This window comes from Poeciliopsis prolifica, unplaced genomic scaffold (assembly GCF_027474105.1).
Source record: "Poeciliopsis prolifica strain line A6 unplaced genomic scaffold, Auburn_PproV2 SCAFFOLD016, whole genome shotgun sequence".
Lineage (NCBI taxonomy): Eukaryota > Metazoa > Chordata > Actinopteri > Cyprinodontiformes > Poeciliidae > Poeciliopsis > Poeciliopsis prolifica.
Window position 1 is genome coordinate 9,490,253 of NW_026562391.1, and position 26,583 is coordinate 9,516,835.

The following is a 26,583-nucleotide window of genomic DNA, read 5'->3' on the forward strand; positions in this document are numbered from 1 at the left end:
TGATGGTGAGAGAAAATAAATATCTGTGCAAATGTAATACTGGATTTGTAAACCATCCAAGTCTGTTTGTGTGTAACTTTGGATATTTATGTGTGCAAAACATGATTTGTGAACTGAAAACATTTTCTGCCTGTCTTTGGTCATGAATTTGTCTTCAAATGCACACAACAATATCTAGAAATTATCAACACAAAATACACACTCACACAGTTACAAATTACACAAATAAAAAAATTTGACAGAAATTTCCTCATTCTCAGTCTCACAAATGTGATAATTATGAATTCAAGAAGGCTCCTCCACATGCAAATGATTAAATTCATGTGCACAAATAGCCTAATACGCACAGACTAAGTGACATGTACATACAGATAAAACACAAGTGTGTGAAGCTTTTTGAGACTCAAGTGACACTCAAACAGGCTTAGACAACTTACAGAAATCCAGAAAGAAAAACAGATAAACAATAAATACAGCCCTGAAACACCTGTCTGCAAAACCCAATCCACTGTTTTGTACTGGTAAACACTTATCTTAGTTTAATTGTTGCTTCTTTTTTTTCTCATCTTCGTTCTGTTTAAACTTGTGATTGCAGTTCCTCTGCTGAAGTATTTCAGAAATCCAGTTTCTATTCTTCTTTTGAAATGACAAACAAGATGTGATTAATCAACATCCAACCTCTGCAACTTTTCCACAACATAAACAAAAGAGTTTTGTTTTATTTACAGTGCTCTGCTGAATTATATGCTCACATGAATCTATTTATGTTAAATAATAATTTACCAGTGAAATAATCTATTTTCCCACCATTTTTGAAAGGCTAAACTGTATTTTTTTTCTCCCAGAATGGCCAAAAATGTTGCTTTGAAAAGTATCCCCACCCCATAATGCTGCCACCACCATGATTCACTGTTTGCACTGATGTTACTGAAGTACCACTACTCAATTATGTGTTGCTTTGTGGTGTCACATAAAGTACATGAACATTTGTAGTTGTAACTTTGCAAAAGTCAAAAAGTTCAAGTGTTTTATTTTTGATGTTGTTGGTTATTTTTGCATCAATTTGAAAACAGTTAGTTTAGTAATCACTTCCTTGTACCTGGCTTTTGAACTTTCAGAGAGAAATCTGAAACTGGGCATCCCTGAGTAATGCAACCCAGCGAAATAATGTCTACATGTGAGGAGAAATATGCAGCTAAGTTTTCAGGAGTGACTCCTCCGCTAGCTTCTATCTGAAGAGATGGGAACTCGTTCTTCAGGTCTCTAGCTGCAACATGAAGCTCCTGCAAAGCAGAAATGTGGAAATGGACGCTTGTTAGTTTTGCAGTTGAAGTTTTATTTCTTGAACATCTGAGTTTTGAAATGTCGTGCCTGTGGCTGAAAGTTGTCCAACATGACGATGTCTGCTCCGGCTGTGGCTGCCTCTCTTCCCTCCGCTGTGGAGCAGCACTCAACCTCAATCTTACTGCTGAAGCCACACACTGAGCGCGCCACTTTCACGGCCTGAGAAACAAACAGGATTCTAAGTTTGTCTTTTGCAGAAGTAAGAGAACGACGCTTGAACTCTGGACATCTATCTGTCATGTGGGATCACTGGTTCTTTTCGCAGTACAAAAAAAGACATCTTTTAACATTACTGCTTAATCATAGTCACCATGTGAAGTATGTTTTGTGTGATTGGCTCTAGCAACATTTAAAGAAGCTCCATAAAAGATGCGAGAGAGACATTGTGACCATTAACACAGACCAGAGTTGTTTTTTGTGAAGAAACAAAATAGATGTTAAACCAGGAGGCAAAATTTGACTTTAAGACCAAGCAAACTCTCAAATAAGTTTAACCTTTTACCAAACATTGCATGGATGTCACTGAGGGACGTTAAAGAAGGCATTGGTTTAAAGAGTGACATTACTAATAGATGCCAACTGGTTCAATGTGCCACATTGTTTTTTGCTTTTCTCTCTATTTTTAAATTCAGACTTGTTCTGGTGAGTTGAATGTAAGAACTCTGCATTTTTTAGATAAAAAAAAACAAGTTCATGACTGTACATGATTCAAAATACCTTTATTGATGAAAACTTAAATATTGCATCGTAACTGACCACGTCAATATTAGGAAAGCAGTGCGTAACTTTGTTATGCACGTCACAAAAGAAGATCTTTCACTCTGTTAATGTACTTTGTAGTTTCTGCAGATATGTATAGTCATCATTGCCAATTGTCCTGGAACCCCATCTGGGTAACTGTTTTATGGATCATCACAGTTATGTTGTAGATTAAACATATATGGATTAACCATTCACAGCTAAAACACTCAATCTGATCCAGTTTCATTCCTTCAGATTAGATGTGGCTGTTTTACCAAAGTGATTCTTAATATGACCAAAATGATATAGAGCTTAGTAATCCTTTTAAATCTAAGTGAAATGTGAATGTCTTAGCAGTTCCTCTATGAGTTTTCTGCTAGATCTGCATTATGTCCAAAATGACATAACGCTTCTTCTTTTTTTCAAGCTACGAATGTGCTTTTGTTGACGTTAAAATCTTTAAAGGGCTTTAAATGCCGGGTAGTGATAAAGGAAAAACAACACAGCCTTCAGTTTCGTTTGGCCTGAGTGCAGTTCTCACCAGAGCAATTTGTGGCCGATTGCACTCACCTGTGTAAATTTCCACCCACAACAGGAAGTCAACAAGGACATCAACAATATTTCAAGTTTTAATTTGTTCTACATAGCGTATAAAAGAAGTCAATTCCAATAGATTTGTTTTGCAAATTAAGTATAATATAACCATATTTTTCCAGATCAGTTTTCATATATGATTAAGAGTTGTCAGCAAGTAGACAAAAAAAGCTCTACTGGACTTTATCTGCTACGTGTTTTTTTTTCACACAAAAGACTGAAAGCAGGAAATTTGAAGAACTTATAATTGCGGCATCCCAGAAACTTGATAACTTGAGCCAGCTAAAGTTTTATACACAATTTATAATCACAACTACCTGGAGATAGAACTGCCATTGGTATCATAGAAAAACATTAAATACTGTTCTATTAAAGCAATTGTGGATATTTCACATCCTATCGAACCAATTATCAATTATGATTGGAAAATACCTGGTGGAACGGCACATCTGCTGGGCCTAAGAACTGTTGTTAACGGAGTAATGGAAAAGCAATGTTGTGATGATGTGCTGAAAGTCAAGAGTGTCAGAAAGAGCAGAAATTTCTTGAAGAGACAAGGGCTGAATTTCAAGGTGACAAATTTGGAAATCATATGTTTTTGGTAATGTTTCATATATGCAGTATTTCCATAATCAAGTAAGTTAGTTAATTTAAGGAATTAAGTTACTTCATCGCAACTTAGTCAAGTAACTTAGTAAAATGGCATAATTGATTATACTTATTACTGCCCTTCATCATAGACAGTTTTGAAAAGCAGAACAAGAAAGGCTTATTTTTTAATGGTTTCCAAGATTCTTCTCTTTAAAAAATGTGTCAACAGAAAATGTTTTCAAAAGTTCATCTGAATAAATTACAGCGTCAGTGTTTATTCCGAATTAGAAACCAAACCATATTCTAAACACAAACACCTCATACCCAAGTGTCAAACATCATGATGGAGGTGTGATGAGTTGGGCTTTTTCGAACCCACACGACCTGGTTACATCCAAATCATTGTGCTCATATTCATATATTAACTGAATTTATGTAGACATTTTTCTAGCCATGCTCACCACTTGACATGCTAGAGCTACATTCACACAACCACAATCACTAATTCTGGCCCTGGGACATCTGACTGTTATCTTCTGGCTGCAAATGTGAGACCATCTGCAAAACATCTAAAACTTGTCTCAAACTAGATCATGTCAGGTTGCAGACACAGCTCCACATCTATGACAGGGTGGCTGAATCAAGGTGCTGGAAAAATCTAGTCAAAGTCCATTCCTAAAGGCCTGCCTGGAGACGTCACCAAACAGGCCTGTCTTTGAAAAGAAGAACGAACCATAATTCCCTCACAACATTGCAAAAGACTGATAACATCTTACAGAAAATGACAACTGGAGCAAAGAGGCTTTCTTTTTGGAATGTCTATATGTAAAGAAATGGTGCTTTGAAGTGTCTTCTTATCAGAGTAACATTTTCAACAGATATGTGTGTCTCAGATGGAGAGTGTCTCTCTGACTTGGAGAGGCATGCACTGGATAGAACCTGCCCCCCCAAAAAACCTTATGTATTTTATTTATTGAAGCTGGCCTCCTGGGGCACAGCATGGTGCTGTGGGTCAGGCAGGAACCCCAGGTGCAGCGACTGGTCTTCAACCCAGCTGTCCTGGGTTCACTTTCCTCTCTCTCTCCCATGAAATAAAGACTTCTAGCTTTACAAAAAAAATTATTGAAAATGAAGCCCTTATGTACGTCTGCATGGGACTCATCTGTATATAAGTAAAGAAAATATATTAGCATGAGAAAAATCCTCCTTATTAAAACGTAATTCATGGTTATTTTCTTGTAAAATTCTGAAACTAACTTTGTCTTGTGACAGGGCTAATTATTTCCAAGTAAAGTTTTTAAACATTTTAGGTTGCCTGTTTGTGGTTTTTTTTTGGAAATGTTTTGGTTGTTTAGCAACATTTTAAAATCATGTCATCTTGTATTGTGCTTTGTTGCTATAGATACAGAAAATTTCATCTAACACTATTTGTAGCTGGCAAAATCTGGTGGATTTGTGCCATCTGTTTTGCAGTGGCGCCCCCTCAAAATATGACATGCCTTTGTATGAACTGAAGATGCAAAGTTGTGGTGTCGTGATCATTTGAGCACAATCTTCCTGTTTGTTCATCTTGAACCTCTGCAGCTGCCCACCTCTGTGATGTTCCCTGATGCCCAGACGTGGTTGTCCTTCAGCATCACCATCCCGCTCAGGTCCTGTCTGTGCATGGATGTGCCGCCCACCAGCATGGCGTACTTCTCCACCAGCCTAAAGCCCGGGGTGGTCTTACGGGTGCCAGCCACTTCTCCGTGCCAGCCCGCAGACTTTGCCATCAATTTGAGCTGAGAGCAGCGGGTGGCGATCCCCGAGGCACGACTCAGGCAGTTTAGAGCAGGGCGCTCCCCGAGGAGGAGGCATCTCGCTGGGCCTCTCACCACGGCGGTCACAGTGACAGCATCTGGACCTGCAGATGTTACAGAAATTGGGCAGATGGAGGTACTGGATGTTTTTTTCTTTTTTGTACCATGGCATGTCAGGAACATTATTCTCTTTTTAATTTGACTCCTATATAAATGCACAATTTATATTCTTTGTATCAGCAAATTACAATCAGCATTACATACACTTTAGCACTGCTGAAACCAAAAGTTCATATACACCAAAAAAAAAAAAAAAAGACAGGTTTATGTTTGCTTGTTTTTTCTCGCTATCTGAAGTTAAATCAAACCAAACATTATTTGTTTTGGGTCAGTTAGAATAATCAAAAAAATATTTCTATTTGCTAAATGCCACAATAATGAGAAAGAGAAATGTACCAGCTCCTCCTGCAACAAAGAAGCTCCACAACAAGATTGTGTTGCCCCCATGCTTCACTATGAGGATGACACAAGCCAGTCAAATGTGTCTGTTAATCTATCAGAAGTTTCCAAAACCATAACATCATCATCTGGGCTTCCATAACATCATCATCTGGGCTTCCTCATGTCTGTTTTGCAAGTAAAACCTAGTTATAGTGGGAATAACAGAATAGTATATTTGCATTTCTGGGACTTTGTTCATATTTAAAGCTATTAATACGTGACACTTTGCAACCTTTTTAAAATAACATGTTACTGTACTGTTAGGAAGTGCAATGTTCAAGACAAAAAATTGTATTGTACAAAGCTTGTATTGCTAACTAAAGTAGGTTTGTCACTTAGCATACCAATCAGCAAATCTCACTGTTTTCTGAACTTAGAACTGAAAAACTGTAAATTTATGGTTTGATGATTTATCCAGATCCAAGATTCAACTTCAGAAGTAAAGGAAACAGAGCACAACTCTTTCCTGCTTCAGTATTTCACTTTTTCACAGTTGGCTTGTTTTTATTTACCTTGCAAATAATTAATATCCATATGTACCGCTGAGGCAGTCTGTGTACCAACAGAATGACTTTTATCACAGTTTGACAAACATTAGTCCAAAACTTTCGGGGAAAGCACTATAGCACACATATTATATGACTCCAAAAAGTCAATTTTAGCAATGAAACTACACGTCTGACGTTCCTGCAATGTTCCTCCAGCACTAGACTAATTTCAAACATTCCTTTTGTTTCCATCATTCAGATGAGATCCAACATTAAAATTTGCTTGATTGTTTGAAATATTAAAATGTAACAAACATCAAAATTTCTGGAAAAAAAAACAAGTAAATAAAAAGATAAATGGAGCATTGTTCTCACCAAATGATTACCTTATGTCAGTGTAGTTTTTGTGGTAATTTAGTTTACTGATGCTTACCGATCACCGCTCCTTCCTGGTATATCCAGTCCACGGTACAGCCGACCTCAGTGAACACTGCTGTGAAGAAAGGGCTTCCTGCCAGCACGGTGTGTGGAGTTTTACACAGCAACTTTGCCTCCACTTCCTCTGATCCCACGCAGACTCCTGCCGGGTCAAAGTTTGGAGTGTCCTCTGCCAGCCACTCTCGTGCAAGCCGGGTCAGGGTGTAAGTTGGAATCGAATAGACCACTTGTGGTTTTGGTCCAGACATGCTACAAACCTGCATTTAAGAAAAAAAAATGTTTTCTGTAATTATCCAGTCTTTTAATTAAAGTAGGAACCAAAATTAGGTTATGTATTGTCAAATATAGTGTGATTTTAAGTTTTCTGACACATTTTTCAGGTTTAATTACTGATTTCTGTTTTTATTCCTGTTTCCAGTGTAGGAGCTGCAACAAGACTAGATTACACAAGAAGATGGTCATAACTGAGTAATGTCTCGCAAGGTCCATTTAGACTCATCACCCTTCTGAGTCAAAAAATGAACTTTTGCTCAGTTTGCGACACAAAGCAACATGTTTAAAAATTCTCCTTCCTTTGTGTTCTTGTCTTACTCTTTGGAATAATACACAGTATATGAGGCTGGGACTGCAACAACATGATAAATGCAAATGAGATGCATACCTTCTTCTCTCAGTGGCTCTCTGTCTGTAGATCCCAGGCTGCAGAGGGACAGAAGTGAGCACACATGGCCCCAAGCAAAATGTGTTGTGGAATTTGACCCTGTGTCCATGTTGGAATGTTTACAGGCGCACTCAGAGGTCACACCATAGGATTAGCATTGATTGCTTTTATTGATTAACAGGCCTCTGAATACAGTTTTTGTTGCAGAGAAAATTCATTCTAATTCTACAAAATCAAATCTGAAGCTTATTTTCCCCCACTGAGTTCTGTTCACTTTGATTTAGTTTGCATAATCTGACAAAAAATTTTAATCTAAAAGCCTTTTTAAGAGAATTTCACAAGATAAAACGCAGAGAAATACATCACACTACATTTTTGCTGCCATAACCCAGTATACTATCAAAATCATGCAGATTCCATTTCACTTCAGTGCAGTTTATTAATATTAGTGGTGATTAACACAAATATAACCTCAATAAAAAGTCTAGTTTAACATTTTCACTACAGTCGGATTTTAGGCGTATTGCCATTTATTTATATGAAAACTCACAAATTGCTTAGATCTTTACTTTAATTCCATTATGAATAAACAATGCAGAGGATAAAACACGAGTTTCCTTCATGAGTCTAGAGGAGAGCCAAACTCGGCCTCGACAGGAAGAAACCCCCAGCAGAACCAGATGCAGTATGAGCCATGAGCTGCAGTGAGAACAGGAAGGAGACATAAATAAATACAAAAGCACCACACCAGGAATACTTTCTATGGTACAGAAAAAGAATGGCAACTATGACTCACTCTAAGGGTCTGGCAACAATAGTTCTGCATTTCTTAGATAGTATATGGTATAAGTTCATATTTCAATAGCATACTCAAAGATCCTAAAGGAGGTACTTAATGGAAAAATATCACTTACTGTTCTTTGAATATTGACAAAGTCCCCCCTGGCTCAGTACTTTATAGAACCTACAGTTACAGCTGAAAGCTTACTGTTAGCTTTGTTCAACAATTAGGAGTGCATCAGGCTCGGGGCAGTAACCTAAGGTCCGAAGGTTTGAGACAAGATTTTGAATTTGTTTTTTATTAAATGTCTGTTTTGAATTGTACCTTATATAAAAGTCATAAGCCCATATGAATTGTATTGTTTAAACATTGCTACACTTTTATTCGTGTATACAATACTCAAATGCTTGAAAATCCTGAAACTATAGCACATCTTTTTAGGCCCAACATGGAGTCATTTCAAATGGGATGTTTTAAACCTGCTGATATGTATGTCAGGTGAAATGCATTATAATTTGCATAAATAGGCTTTATTTATATATGAGGCACCAAAACTGGTGATTTATGATTTGTCCTAAATCCAGCCCTGGTTGGACGGACAAATAAAGGAGAAAAAAGAAATGTTTTTCCATTTGTGCATCATTTGCCAAGTAGTGTTGTTACAATGCGCCTCATCATGTGTCGCTTTTAACATCTTAGCATGGAAACATCGGTGAACTCTGTGTTTACTATGAGGATTTGGAGGATGTATAGGTTTGTTACAAGCATCAAAGAGCACAAAGGCAGGAAGTAAAATGCGTGCACAACGCGCGGGCACGTTTCCCCTTTCAAAACATCATCGTCGTGACGTCACGACGGCTGACGGCGCGTTCTCGACGCTCTCGAGCACGAGCCGGACTTCCACCGCCTTCAGAGCGATCAGGAGCTAGAACCAGGAAGCGAAAGTATACACATGGAGGGTGTGTCTGGCCCCGCCAGCACAGGTTTTATTTATAAAAACACCGTCCTCCGCGGTTAATTTAATGGGGGACACGGCGAAGACCAAGCGGCGGGAGCAGCTGAAGCGCTGGGCCGGCTCCAGCACCGACAGAGCGTCGGACGTTCCCCGGCGGAGGTGGCGGGGCGATGCCGGGGAGGGAGAAGGGGAGGCCGAGGCCGAGCTGAGTGGCGACCCGCCGGGGGATCAGCAGCCAGAGTCAGCGGGCAGAGATGAAAGCAGCCCCATCCCGAGCGGGCGGTGAGGACACAGTTCAGTCAAACTGCTGGACACCAGCAAAAAGGAAGAAGTCAGCCTATTACAGTATCAGGAGTTATCTAATCAGTTTAAACAGGTTTTGTGGTCTGCTGCTCTCTGCTGAGGCAGATCTCATTTTATCTGCTCAACATGTTTGTCATTGATCTTTTGGGGAGTACTTTAGTTTAGCCCTGCTTGTCTTTTGCTAGTTTTGTCGTTAGCACTCGCATTCACCACAGTTAAGGTTGATTCAGCGGGTTGGGGGATCCACCACATTCCTTGTTTCCCAGATTTATACAAATCTGAACCTAGTTGTCCTTTTCAATAATTTGATGCTTGATATCTTTCTGGATATTGTGCTTTCTTGGAACCAAACTGGTAATAGTAATGTTGATCTTTTCATACCCAAATCCCAACCTTCTTTGGAGACATTTTGTACCCACTTACCACTATAGATGTATAGTAATATTCCTCAATCAACTCATATTTCACTGGAAGGAAATGTGGTCATATGACTAAGATAAGCAGTATCTGTCAGAAAAAGATTGATCAGAGTTGTTTTGGTTTGGACAGGTATCATAAGGACCTCTCAATTCACATTTTAGCTAATTCATTGTTGTGCTGCAACACATAGCAGCAAAAATGTGCTGCAGGTTCTTGAGGTAGCACCTTTCAATCCAAGAAAATAAAGCAATTACTACAACAAGTTGTCATTAGATCATATGTCCCTAATTATTGGTGGTTATTTAAATCCATAGTAAATGTGCATTAAACTAAATGCTGTTGGGAGGCATGGTTATAGACTAGAAATAGATGTTCTTAGTTTTCACACGTTTGATGACTGACAAAAAAATACTTTTAATATTTCAAGGTTTCCCCCAGAAAACTTGCTCAGTTGGGGCGCTCGGCAGTTATTTATCCAGCGGCCCGCTGTGTTTTTGAGTTAAAAAACACAGCGGCACAGTTTCAGAAAATTTGAAAATATCACTTGATAATTATGTCTTATTGGAAGATTGATGTCTGAACACCAAGTACAAAGTTTAAAAAAAACCCACAAACTTTAAAAAAAACTTAAATAAATTAGCAAGGCTAAGCCTGGTGCCCTCCCAGGCTTATAGTAAACTTGGGGAAACCCTGTATTTGTTATTCAGGTCAGACCTGAGCAAGAAAAGACATTTGTAGAGATTGGCCAATCTCTACAAATAAGGTGTTCTACAAATCCTCAGAACAACTTGTTTTGCTGAGAGTTTTTCTGCTTTATCTGCACCATATTTCTCCTGGTTAGTAATGTCCCCTAACCAGCTTTCCCTGTCCCTGCTCAAGAAAAGCATCCCCTTGGCATGATGCTGCCACCACCATGTTTCATTGTTGGATAGTGTTCTCTGGGTAAAGTTCAGTATTGGTTGTCCGCCACAACGTGTTTCATTTCTATGTTAACCGGTTCAATGTCGGTCTCGTCTGATCTGAAGACATGTCCTTTTGATGTCTCCTGTTTGGAATGTGATAATCTTAAAGTAAACATTAAAGTAAGGTTAGCATTGAAGTAATTTTAGAAGCCTGGATCAACTGAAGGATTGAAGTAAGGTTCTAAAATTTAGACCTCAAATCAGCTACAGAAACACTTTAGTCTCTATTTTCTTACATTATTTTTGTGGTCAGCCATTTTGGTTTGACTTTTTTATGATTTAAAGAACATCTCGGCGTGATTTTGTGTGGCTGAGCTGATCAATCAGAACAGCTTTGTGTGTGTTTTGTTTGCTGAGAGGCTATTTACCATCCATATATCAGAAATTCCATCTCTTTTGACATCCTGGTTTTGTGCTCTTTGATTACATCAGTAAGTGCAGATAACCTACCAGAAAAAATGTCTGTCCTTCAATATTTCAGGGAGATTTGTACAGGAAGTATTTTTGCTGAAAGCTATTTGTTGTCCTCTGGCTTTCATATTTTTTTTCCAGTATTGCTGGGATTCAAGTTCATTTTTGACTGTTCTACTTATGAACTTATGACGTATATAGAGTCTGGATTTCATCTGGGGAAACGCTGTGACACCGCCATCTTGCCTTTCCAGTTTGGCTTTGGACTCTTTCTTACCTCAGTTAGAGTACATCAACTTCTAGAACAAAATGTTCATTTGGTGTCTGACGTGTTCAAACCCCCTGTGAGAGTCACAATGTCTGCTAGTGGTCATAATGCTGTAGTTGATTGGTTTGCAAATGTTTACATACACCTGTCATACACATTAATATCAAATAATATTGTGCCATTCATACAATTTTATGGGTAGTTTACGTTATTGGGTAGGTTAACCCTACAGCAAAAAAATCTGTAGAAGAGAAAAAGTCAATTTGGAAGTTTGAATTTGTTATTACTCATACAGAAATATGTCTATACACAGACACTAAATTTAACTTTGGTCTTTGGTACGCTGCACTTCTAACATGTGGCTTTCAGTCATCAGCAAGATTTTGACCATAATTCTGGCTGCGAATTTGATCTCCCAGAATTGGTCGATTTTATTTAAAGTGGTCTACTAGCATTACAGATACTTGGTGTTAGCCTCTCTCATTGATTACAGTTTTAGTTTATGTTCAGAAGGGACAACATTATACAGTTCGATGTCAAAATGAGTCTGTTAATTTCCGTTTCAATTATTCATATTTTTTTAAGGGACAGAAATTTTATAGTCCAATTCATTTATAGGTTCTTTTGCATGTGGTTTTTATTTCCATTTGTCCAGTAGATCAAACCCCAAACACACATCAAACCAGCTTTTTGTTGAATAAACTTTACTTTGCAGAACTCTTAACAAACTGGAAGACATTTTATGTACATATCCAAAATAAAGCACAGCGAAAAATAATAAATAAAACGGAAATAAAAACCACACACAACCAAAACCAAAAATAAAATGGATTATGACTTCTTATGTTGCTTATATTGCTTTTCAACAAATATTATAAATTGAAACAGAAATAATGAAGCTCATATTAATTTATCTTGCCATTCATTTATTAATTGCTTATTGAGACAAGCTTACATGTTTGAGCATAAAGCATTGAGAAAATGCTTTATAAATTTAAACTTGTGAATGTAATTTTTGTTTTGTCAGCATGAATGGTTTTATTGAATCATAAAAATCACCAAAACTTTTCTTAATCTTTGAGGACACGTGAAAAAATCTAATTGAGAGCTTAAATCTTCAGCTTATTGTGTGTATTTTGTGGTATTTATGGTTCGGAGTGTAAACTATAAGTGGCCCCCCACTTTTATCATAAGTCATTTCAAAAGCTGACTTTTCTAGTTTTGGGAGTCCTAAAGAGCCAAAGATGGACATTTCTGGACCTATTCTGCAGAGTTAGTGGTAATTGTCCCTTTTGTCTGTTTTTAGGAAGAGGGTTAGGTTTGACCGCGCCGCTGAGTTCCTTGCTGCTTGTGCCAGCGGCGACACAGAGGAGGCCAAGGCGATGTTGGAGGAGACTGAACAGTCCAAAGCAGAACGGGGAGATGGAGAGAGTCTGCCAGACACCATCAACTGCTCCAACGCTGATGGCATCACTGCACTGCACCAGGTAACGCAGCTTCACTGCACTGTCGTTTACATTCAAGGATCTTCCTGTTTTACAATTCTCTGAAATTTCTTGAAGTCTTAGTGAAACATGGTGTAAAAGTATTGCTCAAATAATTGCAGGACTACATTTGCAAAAGGCATTTTACACAGTGTGTTTTTTCTGTGAGCGTTTTTTGCTGCTTCTTTTTAGGGTGGCGTGCATCTTTCCTCTGCAATACAGATTATTGAAAACTTATTGAAAATGTTGTATATGTAGTATATCCATATAAACATGCATTAAGTTGTTTGTGAGTGCAGCTTGACAAGTACTTGGAAAAGTTGTACAGTTGTGTACGTAGATTTGCAGACGTGGGTAAGGGAGTTGAAAAATGCTCGAGTTTTTTCACTGCTGATGATGCCACGACCCGTGTGTTAGTTTACCAGCAGTGGTGGAAACTTTTGTTGTCATTTTGTCGCTCTTTGTGTGTCCAGCCCATTAAAATCACTCACAGATTGTCTATTAACATCAATTTTCAAACCTTATCTTAGATCCCTGGTTGGATTTTGATCTGGACTTTAACTATACCACTCTAACATAAATATGGCTTCATCACAATCTGACTATAAATTTAGCATCATTGCCATCCTTAAATGTAAACTTTTAACCCACTTGCTGCTTCTAAATGGTTTTCTTTGAGTGTTGCTCTTTACGCAGCTCAGTTCATTTGCCCATCAAGTGTAAAATAGTAGAAGAGGATAATAATCAGTTGATATGTTCCTGTTTTCCAATTTCCTCTTTTTCAAATTTGTGCTTCCATCACTCCGTGACCGTTGACATTTAGAGAAACGTCATCAATGTCCAGTGTGTGTCTCGGCTTCCGTGAGACTCTGTCCAACTGGACAAATAGGATGATAACTCAATTATCAAGTTTATAAAATGTAGAATATATTAGTTAACCATTATTGCACTCCAAGTAGTCCTTTGCAATGTGAATATTTCATACAGTGATATTGTGATGACCATAAATTTGCATTAAATTGTGCAAGTCTTCCATCAACCACAATTTTGATGGAAGAATTGTGCCCACATCCTCAAGCTGCTCCTGCCATGTGCCATAATGGGAGTTGTAGGTATTTTTAGTTTTTCAACGTATATCATATTTCACATATAAGCTGAGCAGTTCAGTTAGGTCTCTTTTTTTTCAAGAGCACCTTATACCAAGTTTTCCTCAGTGACTTTCTTTAAATATTTTTTGTCCTCTTGCTACATAAAATCCTACTGAAATACATTGAAGTTTTGCATAAAACATATTTGAATAAAAAAGCTGATAGTGACTACACATAAAATATTGTTCTATTTTTATTTTGTTTCATTATTAGTGTGTTAATTAATTTGCTTTTGTTAAATGTGTGCAGGCCTGCATAGATGGCAGCATAGAGATCGTGATCTTCCTGCTGGAGCACGGTGCCGACGTGAACCAGGTTGACAGCGAGGGATGGACGCCGCTGCATGTTGCTTCCTCCTGCGGCTACCCTGACATAGTGGAGTATGAAGGAGTTTCCTTTAAAGAGTTAAATCAGTGCAGCACATTTCTCTTTGCCACTGTATTGAATGTCAGAGAACACAGTGGGTGCCAGAGCATTTCTGCTCTCCACAATGCTGACATTGTTGTCTTCTGTGCCGAGATAACACTTCAGCTAAAGCGTGAGTGGTCTACCACTCAAACGCGTCCAGCTTGAGAGATTTAAAAATGGATCTGCTTGTTTTTTTCTCCAAAGTGAGAGTCTGTTTACTCTCACTTTGAGAGCTAATGTGATGGTTGTGTCATAAAACTGGTTCCATTATCCCAGTGGAAAACCATGTTATTTGCACCAAAAACATAGATAATGTAAACTACAAGGGTAGGAATTCTTTTTCCAAAGGCCCTTTGTTGTACACATTCAGGCATTATTTTTCTTTTTTTTTTCAGGTTCCTTCTTCAGAAAGGTGCATCTCTTACTGCTGTGAACTGTGATGGCGACGTTCCTCTGGACATTGCTCTGGATGAGACGACCGAATCCCTTCTCCATGATTACACACAAAGACAAGGTCGGCTCTTTGCCTGCACATCGCTATGTTTTATTAAAGTATTTGCAAATATGATGCATTTTACTTCAGTCATGTCTGGGATATTTGGAATAGAAAATAAAATAATTCATATTAAGACAAGCTGGGCCTTTTTCACTCAACAATTTTGCAATATGATTGCAACTGAATTAACTACGGTAGATGTGTTTACATGTGGCACTGAAAGAAACTGATTCTATATTTGACTGCTGAACATCTGCAGTTAAACCCTTTGGTTTTTCGTTATCAGTCCTGTAGAACAAGTGATTCAGGCTGTTGAATGGGTTTTCTTTGCATCCCTCATACATCACATTCTTTGCATGCATAAGATGAATTTGGTGAGATTGTCTCAATTAAAATAAAAAATGGGCCTAAAACATAGTTCAATCAGATTCGCTTCAAAATGCAGAAGATTTTCTCGGTTGGATAAATGTAAATCACTGGAAGTACAGAACAGAAATGAATTGTGATCCGTCTTGCTGTCCCTGAGTGAGTCAGTGCTCTAGCTTGGTCCTCCATCGCATAGTGGGCGTCTTTGTCTGAGGCAATTTGCTCTGGCACGTTGATGTCAGCTCGTCGTTCTGCCACCAGTGATTCATACTGCATTGTGCTCTCCTCTATGCTGTGAACTGAATAGTTTTATTTGTTTTCTCAGAAGAGAATGTGTGTTTAGATCTACATTGTTTCTCTCTCCGTGTTTAAACTCTCACATCAATATAAGGTTAAATGAAAACATCGATCAGTTGAGCTCAATTTACCGGGATGCAAACCACTACTCCTCAGTCTAGCAAAACTCTGAGCGTTTCTCCTTTTTTCAGCCTTTTCTTATTAATTCCTGATGTGCAGGTGTGGATGTGGAGGCAGCAAAGCGTAAGGAGGAGGAGCAGATGATGTCAGACGCCATGATGTGGCTGAACGATGGTCCGCCGGCTGATCTCCGAGACCCAAGGACCGGCGCCACCCCACTGCATGTCGCTGCAGCTAAAGGATACATGGATGCTCTCAAGTAATGTAGAAACTAATTTAGTGGAAAACTAAATGCAATAGTTTACCTCTTAAACTATTTTTAAAACAAACCAAAGAACAAAGATTTTCAACAAATTCATAGCAGAAAATTATATATTAAGTGGAACCTGCGACTACCATAAACTGAGATACAGTGGAGTGAAGGAAGGACGGAAGAAGAGAAGAAGGACAGAAAGTAATAAAAAGACGGTCACTCCAAAATTAATAGTGGAAGAACATAAAAATGGATGACATGCATGAAGGAAGGATACAAGGAAGGATAGATGTGAAAGGACACAATATAGAAAGGAAGGAAGCTTAATAAATAAAGAAAAAAGTGATGAAGGAAAGATTCAAAAATGAAAGGAGGAACATGGAACAAGAAGACAAGAACAATCCCAGGAGGGAGGACATGACAGTAAAAGGGAAGAAGAAGATTGAAGAATGAAAGGACAAAGGAATAACTCAAAGAATTTGAGTAAGGAAGGATGCAACTTTCAGACAATGGGAAAGAAAAAAGTCTGGAAATGCAAATGATTTCCGTTTTCTTGCTCTCTCTCTTTCACTCTAATTCAGATGTAGAAAAATAGCTGAATGAAATGTCAGACTCTGTTGTCTCCAGCTCTGCTGTCCGTTTTGCTCCTGCAGGATGCTGTGTCAGTGCGGACTGGACGTGTCAGCCACAGACTTTGACGGCTGGACGCCTCTTCACGCCGCGGCCCACTGGGGTCAAGAGGAGGCGTGTCGCGTTCTGGCCGAGCAGCTGTGCAACATGGAGGCTCGCAGCAACGGGGTGAGCGCCACACGCTCATTAAGCGTCTCGCCTCTGACCGTCGTCTGTTTCACCTCCTCTTAACGTCTGATTGGTTGAATCCTGCAGGGTCAGACGCCATTCGATGTAGCTGATGAAAGTGTTGCAGAGCTGTTGGAGGAGCTTTTACAAAAACAGGCCAACGTGAGAAAGATTTCACTTTAACTTAATGTAATAAATGTTTTTTCTGAATTTAAAAGGGCCTTTTTTCCCCTGTTTCAGTGGCGTAATGAGCGGTCGATATCAGAGAGGCAGAACCAACCAGGCCCCAATGCTGCAAACGCGCAAAGCAAGCGACGGAGGTTCATTTCATGTTTTACTACTTTAAATCATTATTTTCTCTTGACACGCTTTTATGCTCTTATCTGTGAACATAGTGCTATAAAACTCATTGTAGCGTGCCCAATATTCAAGATGTTTTGTTTCATTAAATATTTGAAGTGTTTGCATTGATACCCGCTTACAATAAAAGAAACGGGATGAGGTATTTTCAGGTAATGTCAGTCAGAGCTTCCTAACGCTTACCTTCTGCCTTTCAGGACATCTGTGTGCAGGATGAGCAGCAAAGACAAGATAAACGTGCAGGATCTCTCTAAAGAACGGGGCGTTTCAGGAGGCGTGGATATGAGCGAGGAGAAGGAGAGCAGCACTGGTAAATTAGCTCGACCCGGAGTGCTGCAGCTGCTTTATACAGATCTGATCCGTAACTCTGATGTTTCTCTGCAGAAAGCTCTGCCGTGTCCAGCCCAGACACCGAGAGTGTGACTACATCTACCATCAGTCCTACAGAGAAGGTAAAAACCCAGCCTAGTACACAGCAACGTCAGAGCTCCAGCTTAGAAAATGAATCTGAATATGCTGTTCACATAGCATGTTGAGTTCTATAAAACAATTTGATAAAATTTGAGTCTGTAAAAGTAGAGCTCTGAAAAGAAAATATAACTTCCTGTGTTGTCATTCCTTCATGTCCCAGTGAGACGTTTAAGCTGCTGCCACATCTGAGATTAATGAAGCATTTTCTAAACAGAAATAAATTGTGTTTGTATAATTTCATACTTGTAAACATGCAGATAACATCATGTGGAATTAGTGCAAACACATCTTTAATGGTTCTTCTGAGCTGAGCATGCAGTCATTAATCACAAAGATGACATTTATTAATATTAAGGCAAAGAAGGTTAAAATGAAAATGATTTTATTTTATATTTTTCTACAAAGATTCCTAAGGATTCAGTTAGTTCACTGATTGGTTTATTTCTTCTCTCCTGTGTGTTGCAGCCTAATGAGGAGAAGAACGAGGAAGAGGAGCAGAAGGAGGAGGAGAAGGAGCTGGACAAGGCGAGTCGAACCGCCAGAGTCCAGCCCACTCCTCAGACCAGGGAAGCTGCCACCGAGAGCCCCAACGCTCCAAACGCTGACAAGAAACCCAAACAGTAAGTCATACTCAGCTCCACCTTTGTGTTTGCCTTTACTAACACTTCTGAGTAAAGGCAGGGGGTGAGTTTACTCACACCCTCTCTCTCAAAAATCATTTTCTCTGCAAAACATTAACATTCAGTTTATATGCAAATTGTAAATGTAATTATTTTTGTGTTCAGGTTCCAGGCAGCAGATAGAGACGAAGAGTCCGAGTCCCAGAGAAAAGCTCGATGTCGGCTGATGCGACAGTCGCGTCGCCTCACTCAGGTTGCGCTCAATCTATTTATTTTTAAACGTTTTTTAAAAATCGTAGACCTGTCTTATGATTTATATAATGTATTAACCTGCCCCACAGTTGTATTATCCAGATACTACCAGTCAAATTACAGAAGCAGATGTACATATTTGCATAATTTTAATAACAAGAAGAATATAGGCTTGAATTAAATAATATCTAATAGCCTATTAATTCAAACCACTTTGGTGCCAAAAAAAACTAAAAATAGCCTAAACTAAAAATTCACAAGAAAATGAAAAAATACTTTTCATTTTGAAAAAATACTTTTCACTTTCAATTCATTTCAACAATAATAATGGGTTAAATGAAACAGATATACCACATATTAAAAATTATATCTTCATTTCTACAAGACGTTTTGCCACATGCCCATCATGTAAAATGTAAATACTGTTCATCCTTTCACTATGAAAAAAACATCTAACATGCTGGTAAGCAGAAAAAAGAAATATCCCATTTCTAAAATACAGTTTCTTGCCTTGAAATTATTTGAAAGTACGCCTTCTAAAAAAAATAATCAATTAACCTTGAAGATGATCAAACATGTAGACAGCATTACAGTGTCTTCTACCTTTTGGTTTTACAAACTTTTTCTTTTGCTCGACTTTCTATTTCAGGATCTACTTTTATCTCAGGACTTCCCTTTGTGACATTTTATACTACTAAACTTACTTCCCTTTTCTGTGTCCATTTGTAGGAAACGCCCTCGTTTATTTAAATAAATCTTCTGCAGCAAATCATAAAGTATTCTGTCTGAAACGGCACCAATTCTTCTTCAGCATTAGTAGCTGGTCATCTCAGACCCTCAACTCTATTAAATTACTCTCAATTGACTCATTAAATGGCCTCTAACTGGTGTTAGACATGCAAATGTTATGGATAATTCTTTAAATACATTTCTGACTGAAGATGGATGAAGAAATGTACTGAGCAGCTGATTATTAGAGGAGTGAAAAGACCTATTGTTGTAGCCAAGAATGTGCTTAAATGACATTCTGAACAAATAGGTTAACTTTATCATCAAAATCAACAAAATGCTGTCTATTTAATCCGCAATGATGGCCCACTTTTAAGTTTACTAGATAAAATTTTTCTTAAAATGTCTCCCATCTTACAAGGTTCTAAAGACTGTCAAGTAGAAAATGTCCCACAGCATTACTGACCTTCCACCCTACACAACAGTGGGCATTAGATGCTTTTTCTGTGTAAATGTTTTCTAAATATTTCCATGGAAGATGAACCTTGCTAATCATAACCTTGTCAATGTTTCCATGTTTCAATTTATTTCAAGTTTTTTGCATATCTGCATCAGATTTTCCAACAGGCATAACATTTGATAAAGGTGCTAAAGTGAAGAACTAGGAGACCCACATTTCTGTGTGCAGCCAAAAACCCACTGAAGGTCATTTTTCCTTTCTCTGTGACAGGGTGTGACCTTGACTGAGCTAAAAGAGGCAGAGAAGAGCGTGGGTAAAGCTGCTGATCCTCCGCCTCGAAATGTCCAGTCAGTGAGCCCCATCATCACCGTCACGCCTACTGAACGCGGTGAGTGTAAGAATTGACAATTACATACAGTGTTTCATTTATTAGTGACAATGAAAGTCAAAATGTTAAGGAATTGCAGCACAGAAAGATTGATAGTCTGTTGAAATTAAGATTTTTAATATTTATACATGGCATAAGGGAAAAGTAACCAGAGTTTTATGGCTTTGCACTAAAATAAAATTTTCATTAGCTATATACAGATACTATATTTAATAAAAGATGATTTATGTGTTAAATATCATCAGATGACTGCCAGAGTATCACAAACACTCTGGTAATGATGTTCGACTGTCTAGACCTGAGATCAAGACGAGTGAAACTTTTCCGGCCCCAGTTTGAGTGTTTAGGTGGTAAATGCGACACTGAATGGAAATGAAAACAACTGTACAGAAGATCAAAGAACTGGGATTATTTACTGTCTGCCTGCAGTCGCCATCTGTCCACCTTAAAATGCCTCAGCAAGGAAAAACAGAGAGCAGCCTCAGATTATTTCCAACACAGGTCCATGGATCTGGTCGATTTTTCTCCCTGTTCATTTTTTTAACAGCCCATTGGAGGCCCTTCAAGATCAGTTTTATTTTGCTTTGTTTATTAAGTTGCACTTTTTTAAGTTTCAGTGGCTACCAGATGTTCAGTTTACAATTGTGTTTAAAAGGGATTATCACTTGGAAAAAGCTAATTGAAATGAATTAAAATGCACTGATCGGAATCTCCTGATGAATTTTTACAGATTTAGCCTATTTTGATTTCAGTTTAAGAGCTATAATTTAAGCATTTTCAAATATTCCTGGTTGCTGTGTGTATTCATATTAAGAGAAGATGCATCTCTTACCAACTTCACTGTCTCTGCAGAAGAAAACGTAATTATACCACCAATATTCTTCACTGTGAGGATTGTGAATAAGTTATTCTTTATCCATTAAATATTTGCTATGTGAAAAATAAAATCAAGAAAGTAAAAAAAACATGTTTTGAGGGGAAGGCTGCTGACTCTCCTTTTGTAGTTAAACAGTGATATGTAACACTGCATCACAACAAGTTGATTTCACGTTATCATACCTCAATTTTTCTCATTTTCCAAGCTGCCATCAGTTAGAAACGACCTTCATGTGGCAATAAATCCACGTTTCAGCCAACATTGTTATCAGATAGATGAAATGAAAATGAGAACTAAACCTTCAACTCTGCTGAATGTTTTGCACAACCAATCAGTTTTCTGGCGTTTTTTTTTTTTTTTTTTTTTTTACCAACCCAGAGTTAAAAGTCAAACTGCTTTCAGTCTGACTTTGTTTCTGGGTGAGCTGTGTGACTTCTGTTTACTGTAAGTTCCCATCTGTCACAGAGAAGCGAGATGTATGAAGCACGCTATAGGTGGAGTGCTCTAAAGGAGGCTTTTTACAAGGAAGTGAGGTTTTCTCACCTCACCCTGAGGGCTGGTGGTGCGAGCTGCTTGGCGTGCTGCAGGGCGGCTGCCTTTTTACAGGCCCTCTTCTCTTGCCATCATGATTTCATCACCACTTCAAAACCTCCATCCTTGTTTACATGGGTTTTGTGTGTAAGGGAACTGATCTTTTCAAACTGCAAACTCATGTTCAGTTTTTCACTTCGTAAATTATTTTTTTTTAAGCGAATGGTTATTTACAAGAAGTGGGTTTGATAATAAGAAGTAAAACTCAAACAAAACACAATAAAGCGAGCCTTGAAAAGCCTGAAGAAATATTGAGACCATCACATCTTTCATTGACGATTATCTGAGCTCGAGATCAGCCATAAGCCGACCGCTTCCTTTACCGCAGAGCTCCTTTTACCTCCATCCTTCTTCACTTCACTTTTAATCCTGTAATACTGTTTTATTAAGCAGCCTTCGGGGCTTTCTTGGTTCCTTCCGTGGCTCATCGTTGTTTTCTGTCCACATCTGTTTTAGAGAATGAGACGCCGAAGCAGGCGGAGTCGGAAGGAGACAAGAATTTGGGAGTGAAGGACCGGAGGAGAGGCAGGAGGGAGAGACGCTCCACCGGCATCGTCCAGCTGGGGTCAGAGGTGAGACTGCAGACAGGCAGCGGGGCGGCTGTCAGTGAATCAATCAATTTGTGTGGTAAAAGGAAAGGAGAGTGAACAAGTTCCTCTATTACAATGATGCAACTGAACATGTGATGTGAACCGTTTAATGAAAACAGGAAGCCCCCTCAGTGGAAGTTACATGAGACTTTGTGTCATCCCCTACAGGCGGGGGCAGCAGCATGTTAGATTTAACAGACAGAATCTCCTGAAAGAAAACAGACAAAACATTAATAGTTGTTTTGTGGTTACATTTCTCCACCTGAGCGTCCGTTCTTTAAAAGAGAAACACCAAGACTTTCACAGAACAAGCTGAACTTGCACAGAAATTAAATTCTACAAACAAAGTGAATTAGCAAGCCTCCAGTCACCTTTTAACAGAGCAGACTCATGATCTCATGATCATTTTACCAGGGAATCGCTCTGCTTCAGAGGGTGTGTGTGAGCAGAACAGGAATGCAAACATGACTGGGTATTTCCTGCACCAGATCTTTACAGGTAAAGACAGAGAGCGAAGCTGCTGCTTGTGTCAGTTTTAGCTGGATGAAGAAACTCATGGCGAAACGGTTTGTTTCCCCAAAGTTTAGATTTCCACATCAGTCAGTCAGCCTCAGTGCTGAGTGTCTCAGATCCTGCTCATGTTTGTGCATCACATGAACCCGCATGTTCCAGAAGTGGTGTGAAAATAACCACTAGCACTACTATTTTACAAACTCTATGTTTTTGCAATGATGCCATTCAGCGTGTGTGTTTCATCCTTGTAAAACCTCCAAGAACTAAATACCCAACATAAAGCGTGTGACTGTGTGCTGAGGTCATGTCAGAGATCAAGGGTCATGTTCACACTCTAAACTTTATGTTTTACAGAATGATGACAGCGAAGCCCAGCTGGACGATGCGAACAGCAACAGCACTGAGTGAGTCAAGTCTGTTGAGTTTTATTTCATGTTTTCAAGCCTTTTGACTGATTCTGACACATGGGACTATGGCATTAATAAATCAAATTAATTTGACATTTTTTAAATGTGAATCTTTTGATTTGAAAGAAGTTATATTTCCAAATAATCACACACAGACATGCAGTGTTGTAAAAAAGAGAGCATTATCTAACAAGTGTTAGATGATGCTGAGCTAGTCAAGAGGTAAATGTCTTTTTAATAGGATATAAACCACTGCAGAACAGTTTCATTAATCCCAACAAAAAACTTGGTCACTGTATAACTCAGAAGGCTGTTTGGTTCTGAATATGAATGAACGAGAAAGCATCCAAAAGCATGGATGATCAAAGCCTAAAAAGCTTTGATCAGATCCTTTCCAAAGATGACAGGAAGCTTTCACTGTAGGCAAAATCTCCATGAAAAACCAGGGTTTACTGATGACTGCAGCAGAGACGCGTTATCAGGGAGGATGTTGAACAGTTTCTTGTATATTTCATTTTGCAGAGGGAGAGATTTGTCTTCAGACTTCAAAACGGTAGGTGAAACATTTTTCTGCTCTCCATCTGAGAGTTGAAATCAGTCAGACACGTCTGGGACAGGAACGTCTGCAGCTGACACAACTAAATTACCATACAGACTGATGAGTTTCCCTTTTTCTGGTGATTTGTTGTTTCCTCTCAGTTGTACATCAAGGTACTGCAGGAGAACATGACTCTGAAGGAGAAATTGCAGGAGCTGGAGCAGCAGCTGAGCCAGAACAAAGTGGAGCTGGAGAGACTCCGGCAGGTTTGGCAGGTTTGCTGCTTCCTCTGACCTTTTATCTGGATTTGTTGTTCGTGTCGCAAAACATCAGGAAACAGAAATATTTTCATTTCGTACAAGTCTGAACTACGCAGAAAGCATTTTGTTGCTTAGTCAACAGGAACGTAAAAACAACCATCATTGTTTGCGTACTCAGAAGTTTTAGTAAAACATCTTCCTGTGATATTTGAGAGAGAAACACGCTGTCCCTGTGTTGCAGAGTCAGGAGAGCGACACTGACAGACCGGCCCTGCTAGAGCTGGAGAGATTTGTAAGTCAACTTCAGAGGTTTATTTTAAACACCTAAAACAAAGCTAAGCTGCCACTTCCTGTGCTTTAGCCTTTAAGCTGCTCTCTGTCGTTGCTTTGGAAGGTGTAATAAATGACGAGCCCAATGCAGAGAACGAGTTAACCGCTCTGCAGTTGCAGCGTTGCATGAAGCCCACGGGTTGAGCCGGTCATTGTCTGAACTTGCACAGTTTTACTGCAGAAGCTGAAACATTTTTTTTTTTTTGTGCTGTGGCAGTTTGTCTGTTTCCTGATCTTTCTGATTGGTTCACAGGAGAAGCTGTCCCTCCAGAGGAGAGCAGGGGAACTAGAGGATGAGCTGAAGGTACAAGTTCTTCTTGGATTATTATCACCAAAACACTAAGAAGAAGAGAAAGATTGCCGGCAAAGAGGGAGGGTTTGATCACTCTAATGCCAGTAAAGATGTTTCCATTAATCATTGAAAATGCATAAATTACTTTAAAAAATGTTAATATAACAGATCATTTTATTCAAAATCGATGCTCATATTTTTTTAGATTCCTGTCTCCAATCAGAAGCAAATTTCTTGGTTGATTGAATCTCTCTTTAAATCTAATGCATTTGAACTACAAGCCTGGATTATGACTGAATAATTACACACACACACACACACACACACACACACACACACACACACACACACACACACACACACACACACACAGAGAGAGAGAGAGAGAGGACAACACAACCATAGCCTTCTCGTCATTTCTTTAAATGAACCGATTCTGTAACGGTGTTGTTTGTCCGTGTGTGTAGGTTCTGAAGGACCTCAGAGCAGACAACCAGAGGCTTAAAGACGAGAACGCCGCCCTCATCCGTGTCATCAGCAAACTCTCCAGATGAACTGCAGTTAACCATGCAGACACAAAGTATTACACAACTCTTCTGTCGCCCAAACTCGGAGGACACAAACCAGTAAGGGAGACGCAGCACGGAACTGCGGACGTCCAGCTCACCGCCCGCCACAGCGTTTGGGTCTTTATGTTTTGGCAGATCTACTGTTTAATGAGGCAAACTGCACCTCCTGTGGACCGGCGGGATGTCCACATCCACTTTTATATTAGGTTTTTATTGTATTTTTTACCTGCGATGTTTTATTGTGCTTTGCTTCAGTGATCCTTTGTATAAAATCTGTATTCAGAGACTTGAAGCCATCCAGAAATGGCTCACAGTAAGGGGTGTGTCGCACGCAAGACTTAAATGTGCCAAAATGAGAGAAAAAAAATGAATTAAAATAGTTCCAGTTTTGCACATCTTTTAGGTAAAAAAAATGTGGGCAGTATTGTTTCTCAGGATGATTCTTTTCTTCCACGCTTACTGTTTTTAGTTGACTGCTGTACCGGTGGACCAAAACCCTGCATGCTCACCTTTCCCTGCTCCTTGTGTGCATTTCACATGTTCGTGCTGCAGCCGCCTGTGGCGTGCATCGGAGTAAAGGCGTGTTTAATTACTGCTGTGTTACAGACTGAGTGTTTGGGTGCTAACAGAGACATTGTGAGGTGAAACTCAGGTTCAGATACTTCAAATAATGTTACAGTTCGGATCTCTTCCTGGAGGTTGAGGAGGATCTGATCTTTGACCTCTGTACTGTATATTTTTTTATATATTTTTTTTTTTGCATTGTTAACTGGACGCTTCTTCTTAGTATTTACCCTTTGACGGCACTGCTGTTTAACAGACGGGCCAGATGGGTCATCCTTTGAATGTTTACTTCCTTACGAGACAGGAATGCATGTGGAAATGTATTTTGAAGCTGTGCCTTTGGATATACATTTGTAAGTAATATTTCTATTTTGCTTTTGGCATTGTACAAGGTCGAGTATAAAATACAACGTGGGCATAAATAATTCAGGGTCTGCTGCTTCTTACTGTTTGAATTTAACTTAAGATATTACAGTTGGCCCTATATAGCGTTTATAATAATGACAAAATAATTCCACCAGAGGGCGCTGATGCATTCCCAGTTTGTAGGCCGAATAAGGAACCAGTACAAACTGCATTATTGAGTTGGACCTCAGTTGATTGGAGTCTTTTATTCAGAACTCTAACGAATGACAAAACACGGTTTGCCTTGAAGGTTGTCATTTCGACAGCGATATGATCGCTCTACCTGTTCAGCAACGTTCAAGTGCCAACATGTCCTGAGGTTGTTTTGGTGCCGCCTGCTTCCAAATCCCTTCAGATGAATTCTCTTGATAGTTAAAAAAACAAAATTTAAAATCCAGCTTTTAGGTTGAGCATGTTTGTAACTTGGGAAGAAAAATTCCAAGTTTAACATTATTGCAGTTCATACAATATTCAACCCGTTTTTGGACAAAAAGATGCCACATAGTCTTTTCTAATATGTCACAAGCTTGAAGCACACAAATACAGAAAGACAGTTCATACAGTGAACAATTTATCCAGTCAGATTTTTGACACTTTTTAGGTCTGATTCAATTCAATTTATATTGTGCCAATTCACAACAAATATCTCAAGGTATTTGACCAAAATAAAATAAAAAAAAATCATTTGACTTTTGGAGGCTGATTTTTAGTCTGGTGGACAATTTGTCATAATTTGCCAC

General features: G+C 38.9%; 2 protein-coding genes across 3 annotated transcripts; one reads left to right on the forward strand and one right to left on the reverse strand.

Moving 5' to 3' along the window:
- Positions 1 to 366: 366 nt before the first annotated feature.
- LOC129367128 (nicotinate-nucleotide pyrophosphorylase [carboxylating]-like) lies at positions 367 to 7,219 on the reverse strand. Its single transcript, XM_055041410.1, has 5 exons — positions 7,158 to 7,219; positions 6,492 to 6,753; positions 4,863 to 5,173; positions 1,372 to 1,503; positions 367 to 1,283 (listed from the first exon to the last, which is right to left on the reverse strand). The coding sequence occupies exons 2-5, from the start codon at positions 6,742 to 6,744 to the stop codon at positions 1,086 to 1,088; spliced, it is 894 nt and encodes a 297-aa protein (XP_054897385.1). The 5' UTR covers positions 6,745 to 6,753; positions 7,158 to 7,219; the 3' UTR covers positions 367 to 1,085.
- Positions 5,121 to 25,863, forward strand: ppp1r12c (protein phosphatase 1, regulatory subunit 12C). 2 transcript variants are annotated; one of them, XM_055041408.1, is made up of 20 exons: positions 5,121 to 5,205; positions 12,564 to 12,744; positions 14,139 to 14,269; positions 14,693 to 14,811; positions 15,676 to 15,835; positions 16,483 to 16,627; positions 16,715 to 16,789; positions 16,868 to 16,947; positions 17,185 to 17,297; positions 17,372 to 17,439; positions 17,924 to 18,078; positions 18,244 to 18,331; positions 19,790 to 19,907; positions 21,832 to 21,947; positions 22,833 to 22,882; positions 23,408 to 23,438; positions 23,585 to 23,698; positions 23,925 to 23,975; positions 24,267 to 24,317; positions 24,773 to 25,863. In XM_055041408.1, exons 1-20 carry the CDS (start codon positions 5,180 to 5,182, stop codon positions 24,857 to 24,859), a joined length of 1,959 nt encoding a protein of 652 aa, XP_054897383.1. In that variant the 5' UTR covers positions 5,121 to 5,179; the 3' UTR covers positions 24,860 to 25,863. The 2 variants fall into 2 exon arrangements, with proteins under 2 accessions (XP_054897383.1, XP_054897382.1); XM_055041407.1 differs by lacking the exon at positions 5,121 to 5,205 and adding an exon at positions 8,827 to 9,175.
- The last annotated feature ends 720 nt before the right edge of the window (positions 25,864 to 26,583 follow it).

Excerpts from the sequence above, each read along its gene's own strand:
- LOC129367128 (XM_055041410.1), bottom strand. The coding sequence starts at position 6,744 with ATGTCTGGACCAAAACCACAAGTGGTCTATTCGATTCCAACTTACACC. Across the intron at positions 1,504-4,862 it reads CATCAGGGAACATCACAGAG|GCCGTGAAAGTGGCGCGCTC; the intron begins GTGGGCAGCTGC and ends TTTGTTTCTCAG. Across the intron at positions 1,284-1,371 it reads TGGACAACTTTCAGCCACAG|GAGCTTCATGTTGCAGCTAG; the intron begins GCACGACATTTC and ends TCTGCTTTGCAG.
- ppp1r12c (XM_055041407.1), top strand. The coding sequence starts at position 8,961 with ATGGGGGACACGGCGAAGACCAAGCGGCGGGAGCAGCTGAAGCGCTGG. Across the intron at positions 22,883-23,407 it reads GCGAACAGCAACAGCACTGA|AGGGAGAGATTTGTCTTCAG; the intron begins GTGAGTCAAGTC and ends TTCATTTTGCAG. Across the intron at positions 23,976-24,266 it reads TGCTAGAGCTGGAGAGATTT|GAGAAGCTGTCCCTCCAGAG; the intron begins GTAAGTCAACTT and ends ATTGGTTCACAG.